This window comes from Pundamilia nyererei, unplaced genomic scaffold (genome assembly GCF_000239375.1).
Source record: "Pundamilia nyererei isolate P.nyererei 1_Seehausen unplaced genomic scaffold, PunNye1.0 scaffold00240, whole genome shotgun sequence".
NCBI classification, from domain to species: Eukaryota; Metazoa; Chordata; class Actinopteri; order Cichliformes; family Cichlidae; genus Pundamilia; species Pundamilia nyererei.
The window spans coordinates 178,814-199,776 of NW_005187641.1; the positions used below are offsets into that span (position 1 = coordinate 178,814).

The 20,963-nt window shown below is 41.8% G+C and overlaps 3 protein-coding genes and 1 non-coding gene across 7 annotated transcripts; 2 read left to right on the forward strand and 2 right to left on the reverse strand.

Moving 5' to 3' along the window:
* Positions 1-414: 414 nt before the first annotated feature.
* Positions 415-4,396, forward strand: LOC102204064 (kelch-like protein 11). The gene is made up of 2 exons (XM_005749230.1): positions 415-1,088; positions 2,745-4,396. The coding sequence occupies exons 1-2, from the start codon at positions 529-531 to the stop codon at positions 4,327-4,329; spliced, it is 2,145 nt and encodes a 714-aa protein (XP_005749287.1). The 5' UTR covers positions 415-528; the 3' UTR covers positions 4,330-4,396.
* On the reverse strand, positions 2,212-2,294 carry trnal-cag (transfer RNA leucine (anticodon CAG)). The gene has a single exon. It is a non-coding gene; the product is annotated as a tRNA-Leu (tRNA).
* A 2,252-nt stretch (positions 4,397-6,648) lies between the features above and the next one.
* On the forward strand, positions 6,649-13,712 carry LOC102204647 (7-methylguanosine phosphate-specific 5'-nucleotidase-like). Of its 4 annotated transcripts, XM_005749235.2 has the most exons (13): positions 7,245-7,362; positions 8,097-8,164; positions 8,285-8,359; positions 8,595-8,693; positions 9,262-9,331; positions 9,448-9,494; positions 9,607-9,692; positions 9,842-9,931; positions 10,318-10,480; positions 11,773-11,973; positions 12,059-12,174; positions 13,026-13,072; positions 13,648-13,712. In XM_005749235.2, exons 1-13 carry the CDS (start codon positions 7,281-7,283, stop codon positions 13,656-13,658), a joined length of 1,155 nt encoding a protein of 384 aa, XP_005749292.1. In that variant the 5' UTR covers positions 7,245-7,280; the 3' UTR covers positions 13,659-13,712. The 4 variants fall into 4 exon arrangements, with proteins under 4 accessions (XP_005749291.1, XP_005749292.1, XP_005749289.1 ...); XM_005749232.2 differs by having other exon boundaries at positions 13,026-13,668; XM_005749233.2 differs by having other exon boundaries at positions 12,059-12,147; positions 13,026-13,668.
* Positions 13,713-13,742: 30 nt separating this feature from the next.
* Positions 13,743-19,562, reverse strand: fkbp10b (FKBP prolyl isomerase 10b). Its single transcript, XM_005749231.1, has 10 exons — positions 19,110-19,562; positions 18,712-18,857; positions 17,342-17,531; positions 16,961-17,106; positions 16,412-16,601; positions 16,129-16,274; positions 15,623-15,812; positions 15,370-15,512; positions 15,114-15,277; positions 13,743-14,211 (listed from the first exon to the last, which is right to left on the reverse strand). Exons 1-10 carry the CDS (start codon positions 19,304-19,306, stop codon positions 14,017-14,019), a joined length of 1,707 nt encoding a protein of 568 aa, XP_005749288.1. The 5' UTR covers positions 19,307-19,562; the 3' UTR covers positions 13,743-14,016.
* Between the last annotated feature and the right edge of the window lie 1,401 nt (positions 19,563-20,963).

A 20,963-nucleotide genomic window follows, 5' to 3' on the forward strand; every position in this document is an offset into this window, starting at 1 on the left:
ATATATATATATATATATATGAGAATTAATTCACAGTTGATTAATGATTTGTGTTCCTCTCATTTTTGTCATGGTCAATGCAAAGGTGTGTTTTTGCTGTTACCCTTGGATTCTTTTTCACTTCTGTCACTGCTGCATGTTATGATCTCTCCGAGGGAAAGTGATGGAAATAATCAGTTTAAAGCGTTATACAGTTATGACCCTGATGTTACCTCATCACAAGATGCCAAAGTGCACATCACCGGCAGACGGATAACGGGCAACACGCATGCGCGCAACAGCCTTAAACAAAGGTAAACTTATCTTGAAAAAATAAAAATAAATAAAGACCCTTCAATACGTTATAACGCCACATCAATTAAATACGTCACACATTGCACGGTTTGCGTCAGAGATGTGGATGTGTTAGCTTGAATCTGAGGACCTCTCCCTGACAGCCAGCTAAAAATCACCGCACCTTTGGAATATTCCTGAAGACGGAAGTGAGCGCTCCTGTTTTCTCACCAAGCCTCTGAACGCAGCGCATGCATGTCAGTCTCCGAATGCTTGTTTACATGTGTTGGGTACACCTGTGAGTTATTCCCGAAGATAGTTCGGAGCTGTCATTTGCCTCTGAGTATCACCCCGTGCGGTATGGCAGCAGCAGCGGAGGATACGGAGGAGCGTGGCCGCAGCAACAGCACCAGCGGCGGGGCGGTGCAAGGAGCGCTAACAGGTGACGGCGAACCTGAGGAGGCCGAGGAGTTCACCTGTTCGGCCTACTGCTCGGAGCTCTCCCGGCGGCAGAACGAGCAGAGGAAAGCCGGGCTGTTCTGCGACGTGACTCTGGTGTTCAGCTCGGGAGCCGTGCCCGGGGTCCAGACGGTATCCGCGCACCGCTCGGTTTTATCCGCGGCGTCGCAGTACTTCATGCTGCTGCTGTCCGGACAGTTTTCAGAGTCCCGATCCGGGCGAGTGGAGCTAAAGGAGTGGAGCTCGGGCACGAGACCCGACACAGACACTGTGGAAAGTGTCGTACAGTTCATGTACACGGGAGAAGTCAGGGTGACCACTGCCAATGTGCATGAAGTGTTGGAACTTGCAGACAGGTGATTTATTCATTTATTTTTAAATTATTCCGCAGGTGAATCAGATTGTGGATTTCACTTTACTTATATGCGGAAGTATGTAAGTCACACCAGGTGGCGTGACTTTGTATGCTGTCATTACAAGAATTAGTTAGCAGGGTCATATTAAAAACTGACGTCCAGTGAGGGGGCAAACAACGACCCAGTTCTCATCAACAGAGGAGTATCTAATAGGCTCCACAAACCGCAACCCTGAATTAGAAAAGCGGAAGAAAATAGATTAATGGATGGATGGATTGATTTGAAATTTTCCCTAAAAAATAAAACAAAAAACAAAACAAGGATCAAACTGATATATTTAAATGTGTTTTGTACAACCAATAAGCGGATATATACAGCAGTTTGTTATAATAGAGGGTCAAGAAAATTAGTAACAATCATTCTCGTGAAGCTGGATGTGAGTTTTGGCATTTTGCTCAGTAATAGATGCCAAATTAAATTCTGTTTCATTAAGAGTAAAAACAAGAAACCAGCTTATCTCTTTATAGTAGATATGGTCCACACAAGCATCTCTTGCACTGTTTTTTGGCCTTCGGGTGTGGTGGACATATTATTACTGTTATTATCAGGGTTAAGTGTTTAGAAGTTGCATGGTTGACAAATCCTATGTCGATGGACCTGTAAGGGTGTGGCAGCTTGCGTGGTTACATCTTTGCTATTATATCCGCAAAAAATGTAAATGTAACAATTTTTAACCTTCAGATTACAAAAATCATCATTGTAAAAGAACTATTGGTTTAATTTTGTTATCTGCTTCAGTTTCAAGGTCCTGATGTGGTTTATGGTGGCTCCTTGGCGCTGTGTTATAGCTTACCAGACAGCTGAATAGAACAGTGTATCGTGGTATTGATTTTATCCTGGGAGTCTGTCTCAGCGAGGCTGTTTGAACAGGTTGTCATATTGCTGTCTAACAAAAAATAATTTAAGATACATTCACAGAACTCCACAGCCATGAAGCTTGAGTTTAAAGTTGCAGGTGTGGTTTGATCCAATAGTGCTGAGTAATTAGACCACACCTTTCTACTCAAAGTGCTTCCATCACAAGTCAGGACTTAAACTACTATCTTTGATTGTTACACTTGCTTGTCAGGAGTGGGATTTGAACCCACGCCTCCAGAGGAGACCGCGACCTGAACATAGCGCCTTAGACCACTCAGCCATCCTGACACTCAAGAGTTGTTCTCGTTCAACCCGCAGATTTTATTGCCTGTGCAAATTTTTATACTGTCATAAAATACTTTACATAGAGAGTCAGTATTTTTTAATTAATTCAAAGAAATTCAATTCACTTTTATTTATACACCAAATCATAACAACAATCGCCTCGAGGCACTTTGTATTGTAAAGTAAAGAGCCTAAAATAATACAGAGAAAACCACAACAATCAAAGGATCCTCTTTAAGTAAGCACTTGGTGACAGTGGGAAAGAAAAATTCCCTTTTATAGCAGGAAGAACGGGAACGGGCAGCTATCTGCCACGACCGGTTGGGAGGTGGTGGGAGGAAGACGGGATAAAAGAAACATTGTGGAAGAGAGCCAGAGATTAATAATAAGTTAATGTGGCAAGGAAATATAACATTTTTCGTATGCTGTAACTTTGATATCTCACTCTGTCAGGTTTCTGCTGGGGCAGCTGAAGACCTTCTGCGGAGAGTTCCTGATGAGGAAGTTGAGCATGTCCAACTGCGTAGCCGTGCACAGCCTTGCACACATGTACACGCTGAACCAGCTCGCTCAGAGAGCCGCCGAGACGATCAGGAGAAACTTTCACAAAGTCATTCACAACGAGGAATTCTTCACACTGCCCTTTCACTTGGTGCGAGACTGGCTGTGTGATGCAGAAATCACCGTGGAGTCTGAGCAGGAGTTGTTTGAGGCGATCGTGAAATGGGTCCACCACAACCCAGAGGAGCGAGAGAAGCATTTTGAGGACCTGTTCAAACTTTTAAGGCTCCCACAGATCGCTCCTACTTACCTGACGCGTGTCGTGAGGAAGGAGCCCTTAGTGGCAAACAGCGCGGCTTGTCTGGAGCTGGTGTCCAGTGCGCTCGAGGTCCACGCTGTTCGTTATGAGAGCCCCAAGAAGGCTGATTCAGATCTCGGTGACTCCTACGAGGCGACGATCCAGCCTCGATACGGTCAGAACATGGATGTGATCATGGTAGTGGGTGGTGTTTCGGAAGGAGGAGATTATTTGAGCGAATGTGTGGGCTACTTTGTTGCTGAGGATCGCTGGGTCAGTTTGCCACACATCCACAACCACCTCGATGGACATGCTATTGCTGTCACCGAGAATCACCTTTATGTGGCGGGCTCAATGGAGCCCAGCTTCGCCAAGATGGTGGAGCGCTACAATCCTAACCTTAACTGCTGGGAGTCGGTCAGCAGCCTGACCACACGCAAGCATTCGTTTGGCCTCACGTGCATCAAAGACACACTCTACATCATCGGCGGCCATGGCAACTTCAGTCCAGGTTTCAAGGATGTCTCCATTTATGAACCTGAGCAGGACATGTGGCTCAATCTGGAGCCAGCGCCAAAGATCCTGCGAGATGTAAAAACAGTGAGCGTGGAGGATCGCTATGTGTACGTAATGGCCAGGACCCCCGTAGATATAGACAGCGATGATGGGCTGAGCACGGTGACCACCTGCTACGATACAGAAAGCCGCAAGTGGCAGGAAGTGGACTCGTTACCGCTTATTGATACCTATTGTAGTTTTCAAATGGCTGTTGCATCCAGCAACTTCTATCACACAGCTTCCTGTTGCCCCAAGAACTACACGGTAACACATGAGGCCGCCCAGCAGAAAATAAGCAGAAACATCTCAGAGGACATCCTCGACAGCCTCCCGTCAGAGGTCCTCAGCCTGGAGGGTGCAGCCATTTGCTACCTGGGTGAAGACATCTTCATCATTGGCGGGTGGAGGAACAGCAACCACGTAGAAAAGCAGTACCGCAAGGAGGCCTACCGCTACTGCGCCAAGAGGAAGCGCTGGATGCTGCTGCCGCCCTTGCCCCAGCCACGCTGCCGTGCGGCGGCCTGCCACGTTCGCATCCCGTACCAGTACCTCTATGGCTCCCAGCGTTACCCCGTCCCCCACAACCTGGCTCACCAGCGAGACCGCATGCAACAGATGCAGCAGCTCCATCGGCGCACCCTCAGCCTGCGGAGGCAAATGCAGTCTCAGATTGAATGTTAAGAATCAGATATTCTGCTTTAAGTCATTAGCACTTCATCTGCTGATAAATGCCTTGCTGTCATCTCAAGACTTTGTTTCAGTTATTTTATTTTATTTTATTTTTTACCTTAATTGAGGTGAAATGTTTGCGCCATTTTTTCCTGAAGCGGGTTTGCAGTGAAGGAAGCAATGAGTCTAATCATTTTTGGCCTCATGCCTTACTTTTTATCGTGCCAGCAAATAAGACTGCTGTTGGTTTTGTTTGCGAAACAAATCACAGCTCAGCTTTTTAAACCGCGGCCTTTGTTAGCATCTTAGATAAAGGATGTCAATGTTTCCTGTGTGTGCAAAACAAAAACAACAAAACTGTCATGAGAAAACTTTGTGTCAGGAAGCATACTTGGCAAAGTAAACGATGTCTATTTATTGTGATGTATGTTAGAAGGAAATCATGAATTACAAAAACTAATTCAATAGCTAACTTAGAAAAGAAGTATCAGCTGCTTTAACTGTTTGCTTTCCTTTCCGTTGTTGTCATTGAGGGGTTTTTTTTGCACAGTATGCATTGGAATAGTGATGATCGTATACTCTGTGCCTAAACAGACAATCACAATTTCGTAGCAAGGACTGAATGTTGACAAAAAGCACACGCTGTGCGACAGCTTGACTTTGGATGTGTGTGTGTGATTTATTTTAAGCTGGTCAAAAAAACAAAACTCTATTTCATATATACGATTTCTGGAAAGATGGACTAAATACCACAATGATAATCCAAGTATCGGATTTTGTGTTTAAATACGACGCTTTCCCATTTCACATCGCAAGGACAACCGCTAACAGATCCAACCACTGACAGCAGTAACTTTGTGAAAATGTTTGGTTTGTGGGTTTTAATGGACTTGTTTGGTGTTTGCTCTGCATTTACGCTTCTGGCAGAATCTGTTTAGTGTTTTTGTCTCGGTGAATGAAAGCACATATGAACATTGCACTGTGGAAAGATTTTTAAATGTGCTTAATACACTAAACCAGCAAGACGATGTGTTATTTTTGTGAATGGTTATCATTTCCCCACTGTGCCAATAAAAATAAGACCTGTTCCTTAGTGACACCATTGATTTATTGTACTTACTGCATTAAAGGACCTTGAATGTTAGCTTTACTCCTGAAGAGCGTTCCTTTGAGTTTAGTGACCCCCTCAAACATACCATGCTGGGTGTAGTGAATAAAGAGAAACTCATTCAGTATTTTTGAAGCTGTGTTTAGATTTTTGTACCAGTTTGGTCAATTTTAGATCAAATGTAATAATAATGGATTGCATTTATATAGCGCTTTTCGAGAACCTCAAAGTGCTGCACAATTCCATTATTCATTCACTCTCACACACTGGTGGAGGCAAGCTACAGTTGTAGCCACAGCTGCCCTGGGGCAGACTGACAGAAGCAAGGCTGCTATATCGCACCACCGGCCCCTCTGGCCATCACCAGTAGGCGGTGGGTGAAGTGTCTTGCCCAAGGACACAACGACCGAGACTGTCCAAGCTGGGGCTCAAACCGGCAACCTTCCGATTACAAGACAAACTGCCAACTCTTGAGCCACGATCGCCCTGTGTGACATGTGACACATTTAGCTGTCGTGTACTCTTGTGTAAAATGTCTAAAAACAGCACACTTTTATTCTGAAGATCTCCAAATGTTCTAAATATGGAAGAGTGCTCAAATGCTTCTCATGTACTTTCAAGTCTTTTTTTCTTATAAGTGAACTATATTTACACTTCAGGAACTCTTAATATCCAGTCCCTGCGATCAAAGTACTTTGATTGTAGAATTTTGCACCTTTTTAAAATGTAAAGCAAAAGTCTTGAGGCACCCCTCATTTCTTTATATTTTGCTTCTCAGGTCCTTCAGAAGAAATTTTCTCTGGCCGCTGGCTGATTTTTTTATTTTTATTTATTTTTTTACTCTTTTTCCGTCCAGCTCTCGAACCTGACCATTTCCAGAGGAATGGTATTTATGATCTATGAATCTGTGATCTATGAAAAACGTTCCTAAGTCAGTGGATGAAAAATTATGTGTCTGCACATAGCAGATAACTTGGCAAACAACAGATGTCTGCTTAAAGAAATTACAGAAAAGCTTGACTAAGACAGCAGAATAAATATAATTCAATTCAATAAATAAATCGCTAATATGTTTCCCATTTTCCTAGCAAAATATAAAGATTTTTTCTTCTATCGTCACAGTATCTCTACCATTAATAACTTGGCCTCGATATTCGTCTAGTGAAATTCTAGTACTGTGACAGCTCCCTCAGTATATCCTCACCATCAAGTAGGAACAAATGCATGTCGGAACCATGGATAGTGTGGCGTAGACGCGGGGGAGCTCTATGTCTGTGACAAGCAGAAATGTAAACAATCGAAAGCAGCAGCGGAGTGTAAACTGCATATAATTTGATTTTGAAATATTTTCACATAGATATTCAGACGTTTTTAACACAATGTGCTCTTAACGGTCCCTCTGAATAGTCGATAAAACGTCGCTGACGCCTGAGCTCTCCGTGAGAAGATGGTAAGTTGTAACTGTCAGCGGTTACGTAATCGCGTCGATAGTCGCTGAATCGGCTGTTAAAGTTTAACCGGTTGTGTTATGATAACATGTTTTTGCTGGCAGCATAAAAGAAGTCTATTCATTCAGATGCAGCTCATATTTGTACGGCATTGTCAGCAGGCTGGTTATGAGCTGTAACCACAGACTGAAGTGCAGTTTGGAAACCAATATTTAGGCCCAATTTATGCTTTTATTTTGAAAGAAAATAGGTACATAAGGTGTATGAGCTGCTTGAAAGGAAAACAGGAGTTTTATCGACTACTAAAACTGAGGGCTGCTCGGTTAAATCAGCTTGCAGCCACTGGTCGCTTGTTATGAATAAGCCCGAATGACAACTTTCCAATACAATGTTTAGTAAATAGCGCTATGATGGTGGGAAGCATGACTAAGAACAAAGGGGTGTTTCCACCTCACATTTCCTCCTCCATCATCTCGGTTTTGTCTAAAGGTAGTATGGTCCAAAGTTTAAACTGCTGTGAAATTTTCGCTTCACATATCAAACACTTTGCCTTGGACTGACTTTCAGCATGTTTGTTTGTTTGTTTGTTTGTTTGTTTGTTTGTTTGTTTGTTTGTTTAAATCTGAGGGAATGCTTAATTCACATCAAGTATAAAATATCGAAAGGGGTACCATGTGGTCAAAACAACTTAACCTTGCAAGGCTACTCCCATGGAACAAATGACCTGTTTCATTACTCTTAATTGTCTGAGATATATACACCGTCCACTGTGCTCAACTTGGGGTGATACCATGCATGGATGGTCAGGACCTTCTGGGTCATGATTTCACTGGCTTCTACTCTCCTCCTTTGGCCAGCTTATTATCCTAGCAGCATACCTGATGACCCTCTGCAGGTACTTAGTGGTTGCAGCTTTCGTCTGTGGGATCCCCAGATACTTGTAACTCTTCGTTATCACACTACTACACCTCTCCGAACAACACTTCGTATATCCTGGTGGAGTGAAGCGATCCTATTGGCTTGAAGTTGTTGTATCTTATATACTATCTATGAAGTTGGGCCTAAAAAAAAAAACTTTTGAAAATTGTAGAGTTTTCTCTCATCAGTGGGTGATGATATCTGTCATCCTGGCTCCCCCTTGCCATAGCATGTGTGTTTTACCTCTTCAATATCTTTCATATTTATCTCTCTCACTCATGTCTGTGGTGTCTTACTGGATGCAGACATCTCCAGGCAGGAATCAAACTTGCAACTCCCACTCCAAAGACGTGTAGTCTTACCACTACGCTGGGTACACTATAAACTGATTGACTTCTCCAGAAATTAAACACTGTATCTTATCCAAAACCATAAACAAAGTAACTCACTAGGTGTTTTAGGTAAAAGTAACCTCTTATGGCTATGCTTGCAGATATATCATGTTCCCTGGATCTATACGCCAGTGCGGACCGTTCTGGCAATTTGGCACCAGCTGACGAAAACTGAGGTGAGGAAGCTCCTCTGAAAATTACCATGTGATGGCTGAAATTATACGGAGCAAAGTAAATAGTTTTCTTTTGTTTGTTTGTTTTTTATCATAAATAACCTCCTGTGTGTGGGTGTTGGCTTTTCACTGAACTAAAGAGTAATGCCTCAGTGTAGAAATGGGTCCGCATTGCAAAATAAAAGAAGCTTAATTTATAGTGAGTGTAAATTGTAAGTCCAGAATCTTTTCTGTTCAGATCCCGGAGCTGGCCAAGTGCTCGGTGCTGATGAGGGAACGCAGCAGAGTGGAGGAAACGATCCACTGCATGCAGCGAGCAGGTGCAGGAAACCTGCAGGTAAGTGCGCTCAGTGCAGGTTATACACACAAACACTCGTTTGTAAATGCTCATTTGAAGAGTTTTGATTTCTTATGTGAAGATTGCAAACTCACTACAAGAGTCTTACAGGACCGAAAAGCCTTCACTGCTAAAATCATAGACTTTTGCACTATGCTGTAGGTGTTCTTGACTTAGTGAGATGTTATGAAGTTTTTCTTAAAAAGTGAACGTACCAGATTGTAGACTTCTAAAGTTTTTGCGATTCCACCCATAGTTTTATTTTGGTTCAACACTTGGAATCAACTCGAGATCCTTTAATAATGAGGGAACAGGTCTCACCTGACCATGAAGCTGCTTGCCTGCCAATTGTCCAATTACTGAAAATGGGGAATTATGTCTAAGAATGGCTGAAAATCCTAAACACTTGATGCAATACCTAAAAGCTGAAGGTCTGCACTTCAATCACATCTTAATTGTTTGATTTTAAAATCCTGTATGATGGTGTACAGAGGTAGAATTACAGTGATTCCCTAAAAGCACATGGAGCTACTGTAACTGTGCATTTATGTGTCTGCTGTTTTCACAGGTAATCTCAGACTTTGACATGACACTGACCAGATTCGCTCACAACAGCAAGAGAGTTCCCACCACTCACAGTGAGCACAAAGACACTGAAAGTGTTCCCATGATGTATTCCAGTATGTATATACAAATTACTGGATGGATAATGCAAGTTTTACCTGTGTGGTTTTTGTTTGTGTCTTCTTTTTAGACATCTTGGATAACAGGCTGCTGATTAATGAAGACTGCACTAAAAAGGTAAGAGCTTTACAAACACATGGGTTAATGTGTTAACTTTAAGACCAACTGTGTTTGTTGCCATGTGGATAGGATATAATATTAATGAGTGTTCTGTTGTTGTTCTGTGTAGATGAGGGAGCTGTTAAACACTTATTATCCCATAGAGATCGATGCTAGCCGGAGTGCTGAGGAGAAACTTCCTCTCATGGTTGAGTGGTAAGAAATAAATGTGTCAGATATTAACTCATTTGATTCCAGTGCCTCTTCAGAGCATACTGAATAATATACAGTGAATTGTAATTTATATACACACTGATGTATGTTGTTAAATGGTTGATATCTTGTATTTATTCTGCTCTCTAAAGGTGGACAAAAGTCCACGAGCTGCTGATTCAGCAGAAGATCAGAAAAGACATGCTGGCCCGGGCTGTGAAGGAATCCAGCGCCATGCTCAGGTACGCACAGCTCAAATTACACAGAACTGATTTATACAGAGAAGAATGTGTTTACAGTTACAGCTCTGTTTACAGTTATGAAGCTTTTTGTCATTTAAAATATTCTTCGAGGCAGGTGATGTCTATACAAATCAATTTATTACACTGTCACAACAAAGCTAATACATTACAGCTGCTCTGCAATGAAAACATTCATTTAGAGGCGAAAATACTTATTAAAAATGAGGTGGGAACCAGTAACATCAGCTGTGTTTGGGTTTCAGATACTTTCAAAAGCAATGTTTAACACTGTAAAGATTATATGAAACATTTCTATTTAACCTCTGTGGTGTTTCTTCATGTTTCATGGTCTAATTTAGTCATGTTTGGTGTGTTTCTGTCTTAAGGGAAGGGTACAAAGTATTTTTTGACCATCTGGCTGAGCACCAGGTCCCTCTGCTGATCCTCTCCGCCGGGGTCGGTGATGTCTTGGAGGAGGTGATTCGACAGAACCACGTCTTCCATCCAAATGTCCACATCATCTCCAACTACATGGACTTTGACCACACTGTGAGTTTAACCACACTCGGCCTCACACACGTGTCATGTGATGGATATGACTGTATACATTTGTAATTTTACGTCATATAATTACTAATATATTACATACATATTAGTGCACAAGTCCATGTTTTTTTTTTTGTTTTTTTTAAACACAAAACATGATTCGCGGCTAACTGAGAAGAACAAACTTGTCTTTATATTTAACAAAAGCTTTTCACGCACATTGTTTTCCTTTTAACTTCTCTAATAAACATTAATCACCATGCATTAATAGGCATGCAGGAAATATAAGATTTATTATTAATACTTTCTTAAATCTATGCTCTTATAATTGCTTATTTTTGCACGTTAGCTGACTTCTGTCACATCTTGTAAAGTCTCATCATCAGTCTGTCAGTCGTCTGTGAAACACCTTGAACTGCACTGAACTGCATGTAGTTTGATTGACTGGTTCAGTACAATGGATGTAAAAGCTTGGATCACAAGCTTAAAAAAAATAATCATTTTGCCAGGTTTAAAAGCTTTAAGCTTCTAGCCAAACCAGTCAGTTTAGACGAACCAGCATCGCACGAGGAATTACTGGCAAGTAAGTTTGCAGTTGGATACGTTTGAGAGGTGTGACAATACACACCTGGTTAGTTGAACCACCTGCCACGTAGTTTTTTGAAAGGAATTTTCAGTTTTTGTTTTGTTTTTTGTACAAATTTTCCTTACAAAGAAAGAAACTGTTACAGCTTTTTAGAAAAGATCCTTTCTACTGTGTTTCTTACTTTTTTCTGAAAAACGTGTCATATTTCTCAACTGTTACGTGTAGTCAGTACATTCAGTCCAGAAATGGGGAGTAAATCTATTTATTGTATTGATTTATTATAGTTGACGTGTTCTGTCAGAGTGCTGTTGTTTCATGTTAGCTCATAGGGTGTTTTGAATACGAGGAGGTATGAATATATGAATGGTTATCTGTATGTGTCCAGCATGTTCAAGTTTCGCTCTGCTTTTTGCTAAATGCTTGCTGAAGTTGGATCCAGCCAGTGCTGTGCAATTAAGCAAACTACAGTTGTACAATAATTTACAATAATTCTCTTGTTTTGCATTTTTAGCACATTTCATACCTTTATAAAAGTCCAAATTCACACTTGCAAGGTGGTCGTCTATCTGGCTGGTCAAGTTATTCATTTCCCAGCCTTCCTCTGTAACTGTTGTCATGAGCTGTCATGCATCTTTGTTGTATTGGTCTTTTGAATAGATGTGTGATAGCTTACTTACCTTATTGTAACGCAGCATTTCTTGCTATTAAGGGGGTGCTGCAAGCCTTTAAAGGTCAACTGATTCACACCTTTAACAAGCGAGAAGGCGCTCTGTCACATGCAGCCGGCCTCAGAGAGCTGCAGGGTCGACCCAACGTGCTGCTGCTAGGAGACTCACTGGGAGATCTGACCATGGCCGACGGGGTCTCTGAGCCCCAGAACGTCCTCACCGTTGGCTTCCTCAACGACCAGGTCAGACCGGTGTAGTGCTGTCCTGGGATTTGTTACTTCGACACGGATCAGTTTTAAAAGCTCACTTGTCTGTTTGGTGTTTCAGGTGGAGGAGAGGAAGGAGTCTTACATCAACTCTTTCGACATCGTCCTGGTGAAGGACGAGACGATGGACGTTCCAAACGCCATCCTCAGGTACATTACCTCATCGAGAGACAACAAGTAAGACGCACCAGAAGGATCCGGACTTAATGTGAAAAATGCACGGATTACCTCATTTACTGCATTCACCCTGTCGCATGCTGGACAATCTCACAGCCTCACTGACCTCATGACTGAATATTTGAACATCAAATCACTCTCTGGACCCGTGTTCACTGTAACGCGGTGCAGATGTTTAAAAACGTACCGTTCTGGTTTCACAGGCACGGGCTGGGCTCCGATTCAAACTGTTTTCTAGTGTTGCATCTAACTGGCCACGTGTTACCTCAGCTTAACTCACTGAGCTGCCAGAACATTAAAACCACAGACAGGTGAAGTTGATAACACAGGACTCCGCATTCTCAGAGCGGGACTATGCACTCCACTTAAGAACCAAGCCTACAAACACCCAAGATCCCAATCCACTGAGGTGCTAACTCCATAACCCACAGGATCCAAACGATCCGCTTTATCAGCACATCCTGTTTTTATTTGCAGGCTGCCCTGCGGGTAAAAACAACAACAAAAAGAAAAATCAGTCTGAACCATTAGCCTGCCAGCCCATTTTACAAGTGTTCTTTAAATGACTAACTTTGTAACCATTTGTGCTAGAAACAAAATTCAGACTGTGCCAGAAAGACGAGAAGACAGATTACACTGGGATATTTGGTCTGAACACAGACAGCACTTCACATTACCGCAATTCCTCAGTCATGTTGGGATACAGAAAATTGGGATATAGAAAATTCAAATGATTTCTGAAAGATAAGAATTTTTTTTTTTTTTAATTTTACATCTAAAGTTACAAAATAAGTCCAGGCAGCCTGTTTTTCAATCCTAATAATTACCCTGTGATTTATTTGTTTTTTTAGGAAGAAGCTGTGTTTTATGTGTACTGCGTGTTACCTTTGTGTACGCTGTGAGTACTTGAAGTTCAAGTCTAAACATACTGTGCACATGAGTTTCTTCATAGCATGCCGCTATGACAGTGCAGCGAACAGCCTTTTACCTCTGTGTTTTAAACGTTTTGGGTCTGTGACAGTGGACACAGACACATTAATCCTGCTATGCTATGGCAGTACTTCACAGCGGGCTGTTGCTGTATGTTAAATGCAGTAAGCTTGTTGAGCTTTCTCAAACATATCGTGCTCAAAGATAAGAAGATGTACATGGACTAGCAAGCGTTTATATTTAAATGTACTGTATATTCTTTTTCTTAAATCCAAAGACAAAAAGGATTTCCTCTTGATTTTCTATGCTTATTAACTATCATAAAGCAATAATAAGACCCTGTAAGTCTAATAATAACAACAAATGCAGTTTTATGTTGTGAATCAGTCCTGCTGTAGCATTTCTTTCTATTAGAGGTGTCTAATAACTCCTTTATTAATATATATTACAAGAAATTGAAACTAAATCGGTGCATTTTAGTCTTAACACGTATGCTGGTGCTTTTCAAACAACGTTTTTACTGTTTTCTTGTCTGTTTCAAAGATTCCCATTAAGGTTACATCTATTATCTGGTGCAGAAAGCAGAGATGCGAGATCACAGTGAGGAAAGAAACAACAGATTGTAAGAAAAAAGGAAATGGTTTTTCTACAAACATTTTAATGAATGTGGTGTTCAGGGACAAATAAAGGTGCTTGTTTGTTTACAGCAATCAAACAGACATTTGTAACACACATAAAAAATGATAGTGAAAAAGATCTTCTGCACTTTGTCATTTCAAAACTTGAAACCACTAAACCATGACTCCGTGTGGGGGAAAAAGTCTCTTGTTGCCTGTTTGTTGGTTGTTGCGTTTTTTTTTGTACTGTGTTGGAGGTTTATCCCTGAGAGAGAACCAAACACTTTTGTCCTCATCACAACTCCTCGTGCCTTGCCTGTTCCCGCTCTTTGTCCTCATCCACTTTAAGTTTCAGCTCGTTGGCTGTGATCACGCCGTCTTTATTTCGGTCCTGGTTTTGGAACATGTCGGTGACGACGTGCTCCATGGTCAGCCCGGGCTTTATGCGACCTTTGCCCTCTGCCACCTGCAGCTTGATGAACTCCGCAAACTAAAGTTACAGAGATCGAGAACCATCAGTCACAAATTAGTCAGTGATCACCGTTCACTCGCCTGTTCTAACGCCAAAGAAAAACCCTTGTTTCACTATGTGAAAACAATATCGAACATGAATAATTATTTAAAATTACAATTTTAAAAAAAATCAGCGTTGTTCTTAGTCTCACCTCCAGATGGCAGTAAAGTAAGTTGGGTACATTTCCGTGAGTCGTCATTTATCGTTAAGAAAAATCACGATTTCACAAGAAAAAAAAAAAAAATCTTACAAAGTACAAGAATCAGTAACTAATTGTATAGTGTGGGAAACAAATGCAGGCTTATACAGCCTAGTAAGTGCAGGCTAAACTGGCTTGCTTACATCTTGCCATATACAGAGGTGTGCCAGTCCGTGCAGTCGGGGGCGGAAAAAAGTTATTAGGTTTAGGAAATTGCTTTTTCACTAGGATCAGGTAGATGTGGACATTTTCCCCCTTAATGAATAAGTTCAACTTTTAAAAACGGCATTTTCTATTTACTTGCAGCGTCTTTGTCTAATGCTAAAATTTGTTTGATAGATCTCAAACATGTTAGTGTGAGAACTATGCAAAAGACTAAGAAATCGATAAGGGGGTCAAATACTTTTTCACAACACTGTAGTTTGCGTAAAGAAAATTCAGTAAATACTTCATAAATCATATCGTGTTCAGTGAGCCTGCAGACTAAAAAAACAGAACAGAGTTGACAAGCATGAATTAAACTAATGTTAAATAATAATGTGATTATAAAGGAGGAACTCAGACATGATGTCAATAGACATATTTTAAAAAATCCAACGGTTACTTGGACTACTGATGTTGCTTTTCCTCACTGCCTTTTTTAAAATCCTACCATGTGAAATGACAGTTGTCTACGTACCTCCTCCTGTGGCACCTCTGCATTCTTGTTTATGTCCAAGGCTTCAAACAGGTCTGTAGGAGTGTCCTCCAGCCACACAAACAGGTAACCAGGCGGCACGCCCTTCTCAAAGCTCAGCAGCTCTATGTCAAAGACCAACACGGCGCTGCTCGGCACACCAGCAGCTGGCAGAAAGTTAAAAACACAACTGTAAGATGGCAACTTTTACTGGTGCCATGGCCATAAACAAGCATCGGTCATACAGCAGAAATCTCACCTCCCCTTTCCCCATGGCCAAGGTGAGGTGGCACCGTTATCACCCTCCTCTCTCCCACACACATGCCCTGCAGGCCCTGATCCAGCCCGTCGATCACTTTGTCTGAGCCCAGGACGACGTCCTGAAGGCTGCCATAGTTGTGTCTGAGTACAAGGCCAGTTAGGAGACAAAACAAAAAGATGATGACTTATGCTGATCTAAAATTTGAATCGCTGTTAAAAGAGATGAGGATGTGCGTATTTGTGTGACCCACGAGGAAAAGAGCAGCGTCCCGTCCATGAGGGAGCAGTTGTAGTGGTAGCGGACGAGGTCGTTCACTTCTGTGGTCTCGTTACACACTTCGGGTCTGTGGATGACCTGGACAGCCACCGTGTCGTTGGGGTTGTGGAAGTCGATGACGTGGATGTCAAAGACGAGCACAGCAGAAGGAGGGATCACATCACCTGGTGACACCATAGAGAGGTTTTATTTATTTATTTAGTTTCATTTAACGAAAAACGCACATCAACTATGACCGTCCACGAGCCAATGATGTGATTTGTTATTGGTGTCTAGTTTTTGTGTCGTACTATAATCTATATATAAGCCAGGATAGGATTTATTAGGTATTATGTAGTAGCTTAACACTGCCATTTTACATTTTTATTATGCACTGCATTGACACCCTTAAGGCATAATAAGATTTCTGTCAGTTTGAGTTGGTTTTATTTTCTGGAGGAGAGAACTTCCCTGACGCTTGGAAACTTTACACTGACTCACCTGCTCCGTTCTCTCCATAAGCCAGATGTGGAGGAATAGTGATCTTCCTCTTCTCCCCAATGCAGAGTCCCAGCAGGCCCTGATCCATCCCCATTATTACGTACCCCATCCCAATGTAGGTGTTGTAAGTGCTGTTCCTCTGGTAGCTGGGGACAATAAAAAGGCCAAAAATGCAAGTTTATGTTTAAACCTTAAGCTGTATTGGCAGTGATGCGACAGCAGTATTATTTCACATATAAAATGAAAATTAAGCTGCAGCCAAATCAGCAGAGCATGAGCTGACCTGGTATCAAAGGTGACTCCATTCAGGAAGGTGCCGTTATAGTGGTACCGAATGTAATCTCCGACCACGGACCTGCGAGTGCATGACTCCGGCACCACCTGGTTCTCAACAGTGATGTTATCCTTCGGGTTGTGGATGTCCACCAGCAGGACGTCGAACACCAGAGTCGCCTGAGGGGGAATCTCGTCACCTGGCAGACAGAAAAGTGGAGAATTTTGGATGTCACATCTACTAGTTGCAACATGCAAGTGGTTGGATATAAAGAAGAGTTTCATTTTTATTCATCTTTGATTTATTCAAAACTGCAAAGAAGAAAAAGGTTTGTGATACACCACAAAAAATGTTTAACTTCTGGTTTCACAGAGTATTTTGCAGCATCCTTAAGCATCAAAATCGCGTTGCCTACCTCGGCTTTAATGTTACCGTCTCAATTATTTGACTTATTCTGTTTGTAAAAATGATTTCCCTTCACAAATACATTGATCAGCCACAATTGGTCCCTTCTTGAATCAACATTTCAATCTCTTTATGAAATTCGGAGTTCCTCACCTGATCCCTTTTCTCCGTAGGCTTTGAACGGCGGGATGACGATTTTTCTGATCTCTCCCACACACATGCCCAGCAGGCCCTCATCCATGCCCTTGATCATCCAACCCTCACCTACTAGGGAGTTGTGTGTCTGTTTCCTGGTGTAGCTGCGTGGGGCTCATACAAGCGCAAAGTCAAACACACAACTTCACACAGACAACATACCTGGATGACACAGCACAGACAAATTAGAGCTGTGATTTGGATTAAAGATTTGATGACTTAGACTTAGGGATAAAATTGCCTAAAAATATTGGTCCCATTCAACTCATGCTGGTTTGAAGAAAGAGTCAATAAACATCTTATCTTCTTCAGAAAATAGTCACCAAAGTCAGAATTCACCTGGAGTCAAAGACTGTGCCGACGAGCAGAGTGCCGTTGAAATGGTAACGCACAAAGTCAGTACGAATCACGGAGCGCTTGCAGTCTTTCGGAGTGGTGATGGTTGTGGTTACAACCAGGTCGGCCGTGTTCCACAGATCCAGCAGGTGGATGTCAAACACGAGGGTGGCGTCTGGAGGAACGACGTCACCTGAAAATAAGGTTGGATGACAGTTAGGTGGAAGCTGCCGACAGATATGGGTGGAAGCAAAACAAACAAATAACTTATGGTCACTAAGGCTTTCACACTGTGCTCCAAAATCCACACAAGCATTGATTTTACATGCATTTCCGTAAGTGATACATTACAGTTGAAATGGGATGTTGGTAATTTAGTTTCCGGTACGTTAACGACTACAAATACAGAAGAATAACTCTTGTTTAGATACATTTTGAGTGCCATTAAGTTTGCATTTCAACACTTAATGATGGTATTATTATTATCAAGTGTTGTATGACCCTCAAGCTGTTATTTTTGACTTTTCTAAATGTCATTTTGCTGCTACAGCAAGCCTTTGCATTTTTTATTTTATTTTATTATTTTTTAGGGCCTTTGCAGCCGAACCACCACAGAACAGTGAAGCCACCTTAACTCTTTACCCCTTGAAAGCCTACTAGGAATAACCCTCTCCTGGCCCTAGTTCAAAATGTTAGTGAGAGTGGTCTCTGCCTATGCAACCACCCTTAAAAAACAAAACAAATAAACAAAGAAACTATATAATGGTACAATGGGTTGCCAAATAGTGTCTTTAAGGGGGGAAAGTTAGTAAGCCTGCTAAAGAAGCAACAGGCCTGTCTACAGAAACCAGAAAGCATTTCTATGCTGGACAACTGTCAGTTTGTGAAAACGTGATTACACAAGTTTGTTTGTAGATTTGAATCACATACGCATGACATCTGAAATGCAAACAGCCCACCTAGGGTAGCCAGGAAAACTATAGGCTATTTATGCACACTCTAAAACAGAAGAGCCACAAAGTAGCTGCTACAGAGCCAAGTTGAAATCCTGGATATGAGCTGTTGGTTAGAGTGGAAACTCTCTTGTGTGCTATAAAAACATTTTAAAAAGATCTAACTAAACAAGCCCAAATCATTATCATCTATGCAGTACATTGTTTTCTCTAGATTCACAGCTGCAAACTCTTTAATCATCCCACAGCCATATTGCAGTCCAAATTATTGTATGTGTCTACCCCCGTCTGCTGTGGGTTGCATTGAGTTGAGGCATTTTTGCGCTGTACAAGTCTACAATGGGTATCAATAATCTATTGATAAAAACGTCCTTTGCAAATTAGTGCCTAATAATGTTCACACATGACCTCTGCACTCACCTGCCCCGGTGTTTCCATAGGCCAGCTGTGGCGGGACGGTGATTTTCCTGCGCTCATTCACACACATGCCCTGCAGACCTTTGTCCATCCCCGCAATGAGCCGACCCTCCCCGATCAGGCCGACTTTAGCTGCTCCTTTCTGATGGCTGTGAAGGAAACAAAGGAACGTCACAAGTGGGTCAAGAGAGGGCTGCCTCTGCGGAATGTGCATGTAGAGCCTCATTAACGGAATCTGCAAACTTGCTTGAACTTGTAAATCATTATCTCGGTATTTTTGACATTTCTAAATGTCATTTTGCTGCTACAGCCAGCCTTTGCATTTTGGGGATTTTTTTAGGGCCTCTGCAGCCGACAATGAAGTAAAAACTTAAATTATAGCGTAATGTGGACCGACTCACCTCGAATCAAAAGTTTTTCCATCGATAAATGTTGCGTTATAGTGATAGCGGACGTAATCTCCGCTTTTCACTTCTCTGGCGCAGTCTTTGGGGATGAAGTATCTGTCCACGACTACATCTCCAAGCACAGGACTGGGGTTACACTCCACGAAAGAGCCGGAGATGAGAAGGAAAAGGGCAATGCAAAAGGAAAACATTGTTTGGGGAATAACTTAAAATGGATTTCAAATAAAAACGCCAAAAAATTAAAATTAAAAACATAAATCAGTTTAAGCCCTGCGTTGGAGTGCGCTCTTCACAGCGCAGAGGGGCCGGGCTGCAGATGTGGAGCTGGGCAGCGGTGTCTGAATGCTGTAAACGTGGACAACCTCCAGCTCGCTGTACAAACTTTTTTTCTTACCACGGTGGAAGGAATGTGGGAGCTGGGAGAGGCAAGCCCCTCCGTCAAACTTACCACATTAAGAAAAGAAAAGAAAAAAAACATGAACTCCTTCAAAATAAGATATAGCCTTATAATAGCGGTAACTGCGTTTTACTGGGGAAACCACAAAGTAAAAAACAGTAATGATAAACATAACAGTACACAAGTCCCCGGTCATCACGTGCTTTTTGAAATACAAATCACTCCAATCGCTTCCCACTGAATGTTTTCCTCACATTGGTTTATAATTTAACCAAACACAGGCTTTGAAAATTGTTCTAAATCTCCTCATTCTGGCCTTTGCTTAAACATTATCTCTAATGCACAAAATGTCATCTTTTCAGCATATAACCACTTTGAAGTCTGTCAGTGCGTCTGGATACCTAAAAATGTAACGTTTGCTTTTTATTTTGAAATTAACGGCGCCTGTACTTCTAGTGTGCCTTGACTCCTCAGCACCGCTGCACACAGCTGTGGGAAAACCGAATCGCCTCTTTGAGCCGTAAAGTAGCCCGAGAGCCTCAAATGTTTCAGCTTTTCATTAATGCCGTGAAGTTCTGGATCAGTCCAACTCATCTGGTGCTCACTTCCTTTACGTTGTCAAAAAAATCTCAAAGAAACACCAACAATATAGCACTTATGTTTTGAAAACAAAAAAGATGTCACGTGTAGTGAAGTTTTATTTATCTGTACAAATGAAAACGAGCTCTCTATAGATTACATGTACTGCTTATTGCGTGATATTACTTCAATTTGAAAACATTAAATGGAACTAAAATGAATGACTTATGAAAACGTCACCTTGGTACAACACAGAGTAATCGATGGAAGTGATTTCAGATGTTTCTGTGTAGTCAACAGGATCTATGACGCATCCGTACCTACATTATAATTAAGTATTTTCGGCTCGCAAACATTATTTTCTAGAACTGTGATGTTGTATTTGTTGCAATTTCTTCTGCCCTCTTGGCCAGCTCTCTTGAAAAAGATCGTTTCAAAGATCGGAATGATCTCGAATTGATATCGGTATAAGACATGTTAGACAGATTATAGGCCAATAAGTCATTCACAACAGTTTCAGTATTGACAATCATTTCATAACCAATGCTGGAAGGGATTGTTTTTTGGGGGTTTTTGACAGAACGCTTTTGGGTATGGCAGGCGCCGAGGGCGCACTGGAAATCCCTTTTACGCACGCGGCGAATATAGGGACAGCTGTGGGCCTACATTGAGAAACTTGAGACAGCCGCGGCTGAAAGGCCCAATCCATGAATTCCAACAGACCCCTAAGCGGTTCAGCAGACCACCACCACACAGTAAACGGTAAAGCATTAAGACAGAAGACGGAGGACTGCGATGTGACCTCACCATGGTGACATTATGCGCAAAAGTAGACTCGCTGGTAACACTGCTTTGTGTGACCTTTGTTTTAA

Excerpts from the sequence above, each read along its gene's own strand:
- LOC102204064 (XM_005749230.1), top strand. The coding sequence starts at position 529 with ATGTCAGTCTCCGAATGCTTGTTTACATGTGTTGGGTACACCTGTGAG. Across the intron at positions 1,089-2,744 it reads GTGTTGGAACTTGCAGACAG|GTTTCTGCTGGGGCAGCTGA; the intron begins GTGATTTATTCA and ends TCACTCTGTCAG.
- LOC102204647 (XM_005749232.2), top strand. The coding sequence starts at position 7,281 with ATGATGGTGGGAAGCATGACTAAGAACAAAGGGGTGTTTCCACCTCAC. Across the intron at positions 9,332-9,447 it reads GAGAGTTCCCACCACTCACA|ACATCTTGGATAACAGGCTG; the intron begins GTGAGCACAAAG and ends TCTTCTTTTTAG. Across the intron at positions 12,175-13,025 it reads ACCTCATCGAGAGACAACAA|GAAGAAGCTGTGTTTTATGT; the intron begins GTAAGACGCACC and ends TTGTTTTTTTAG.
- fkbp10b (XM_005749231.1), bottom strand. The coding sequence starts at position 19,306 with ATGTTTTCCTTTTGCATTGCCCTTTTCCTTCTCATCTCCGGCTCTTTC. Across the intron at positions 17,532-18,711 it reads CTATGGAAACACCGGGGCAG|GTGACGTCGTTCCTCCAGAC; the intron begins GTGAGTGCAGAG and ends CCTTATTTTCAG. Across the intron at positions 17,107-17,341 it reads GGCACAGTCTTTGACTCCAG|CTACACCAGGAAACAGACAC; the intron begins GTGAATTCTGAC and ends AGCCCCACGCAG.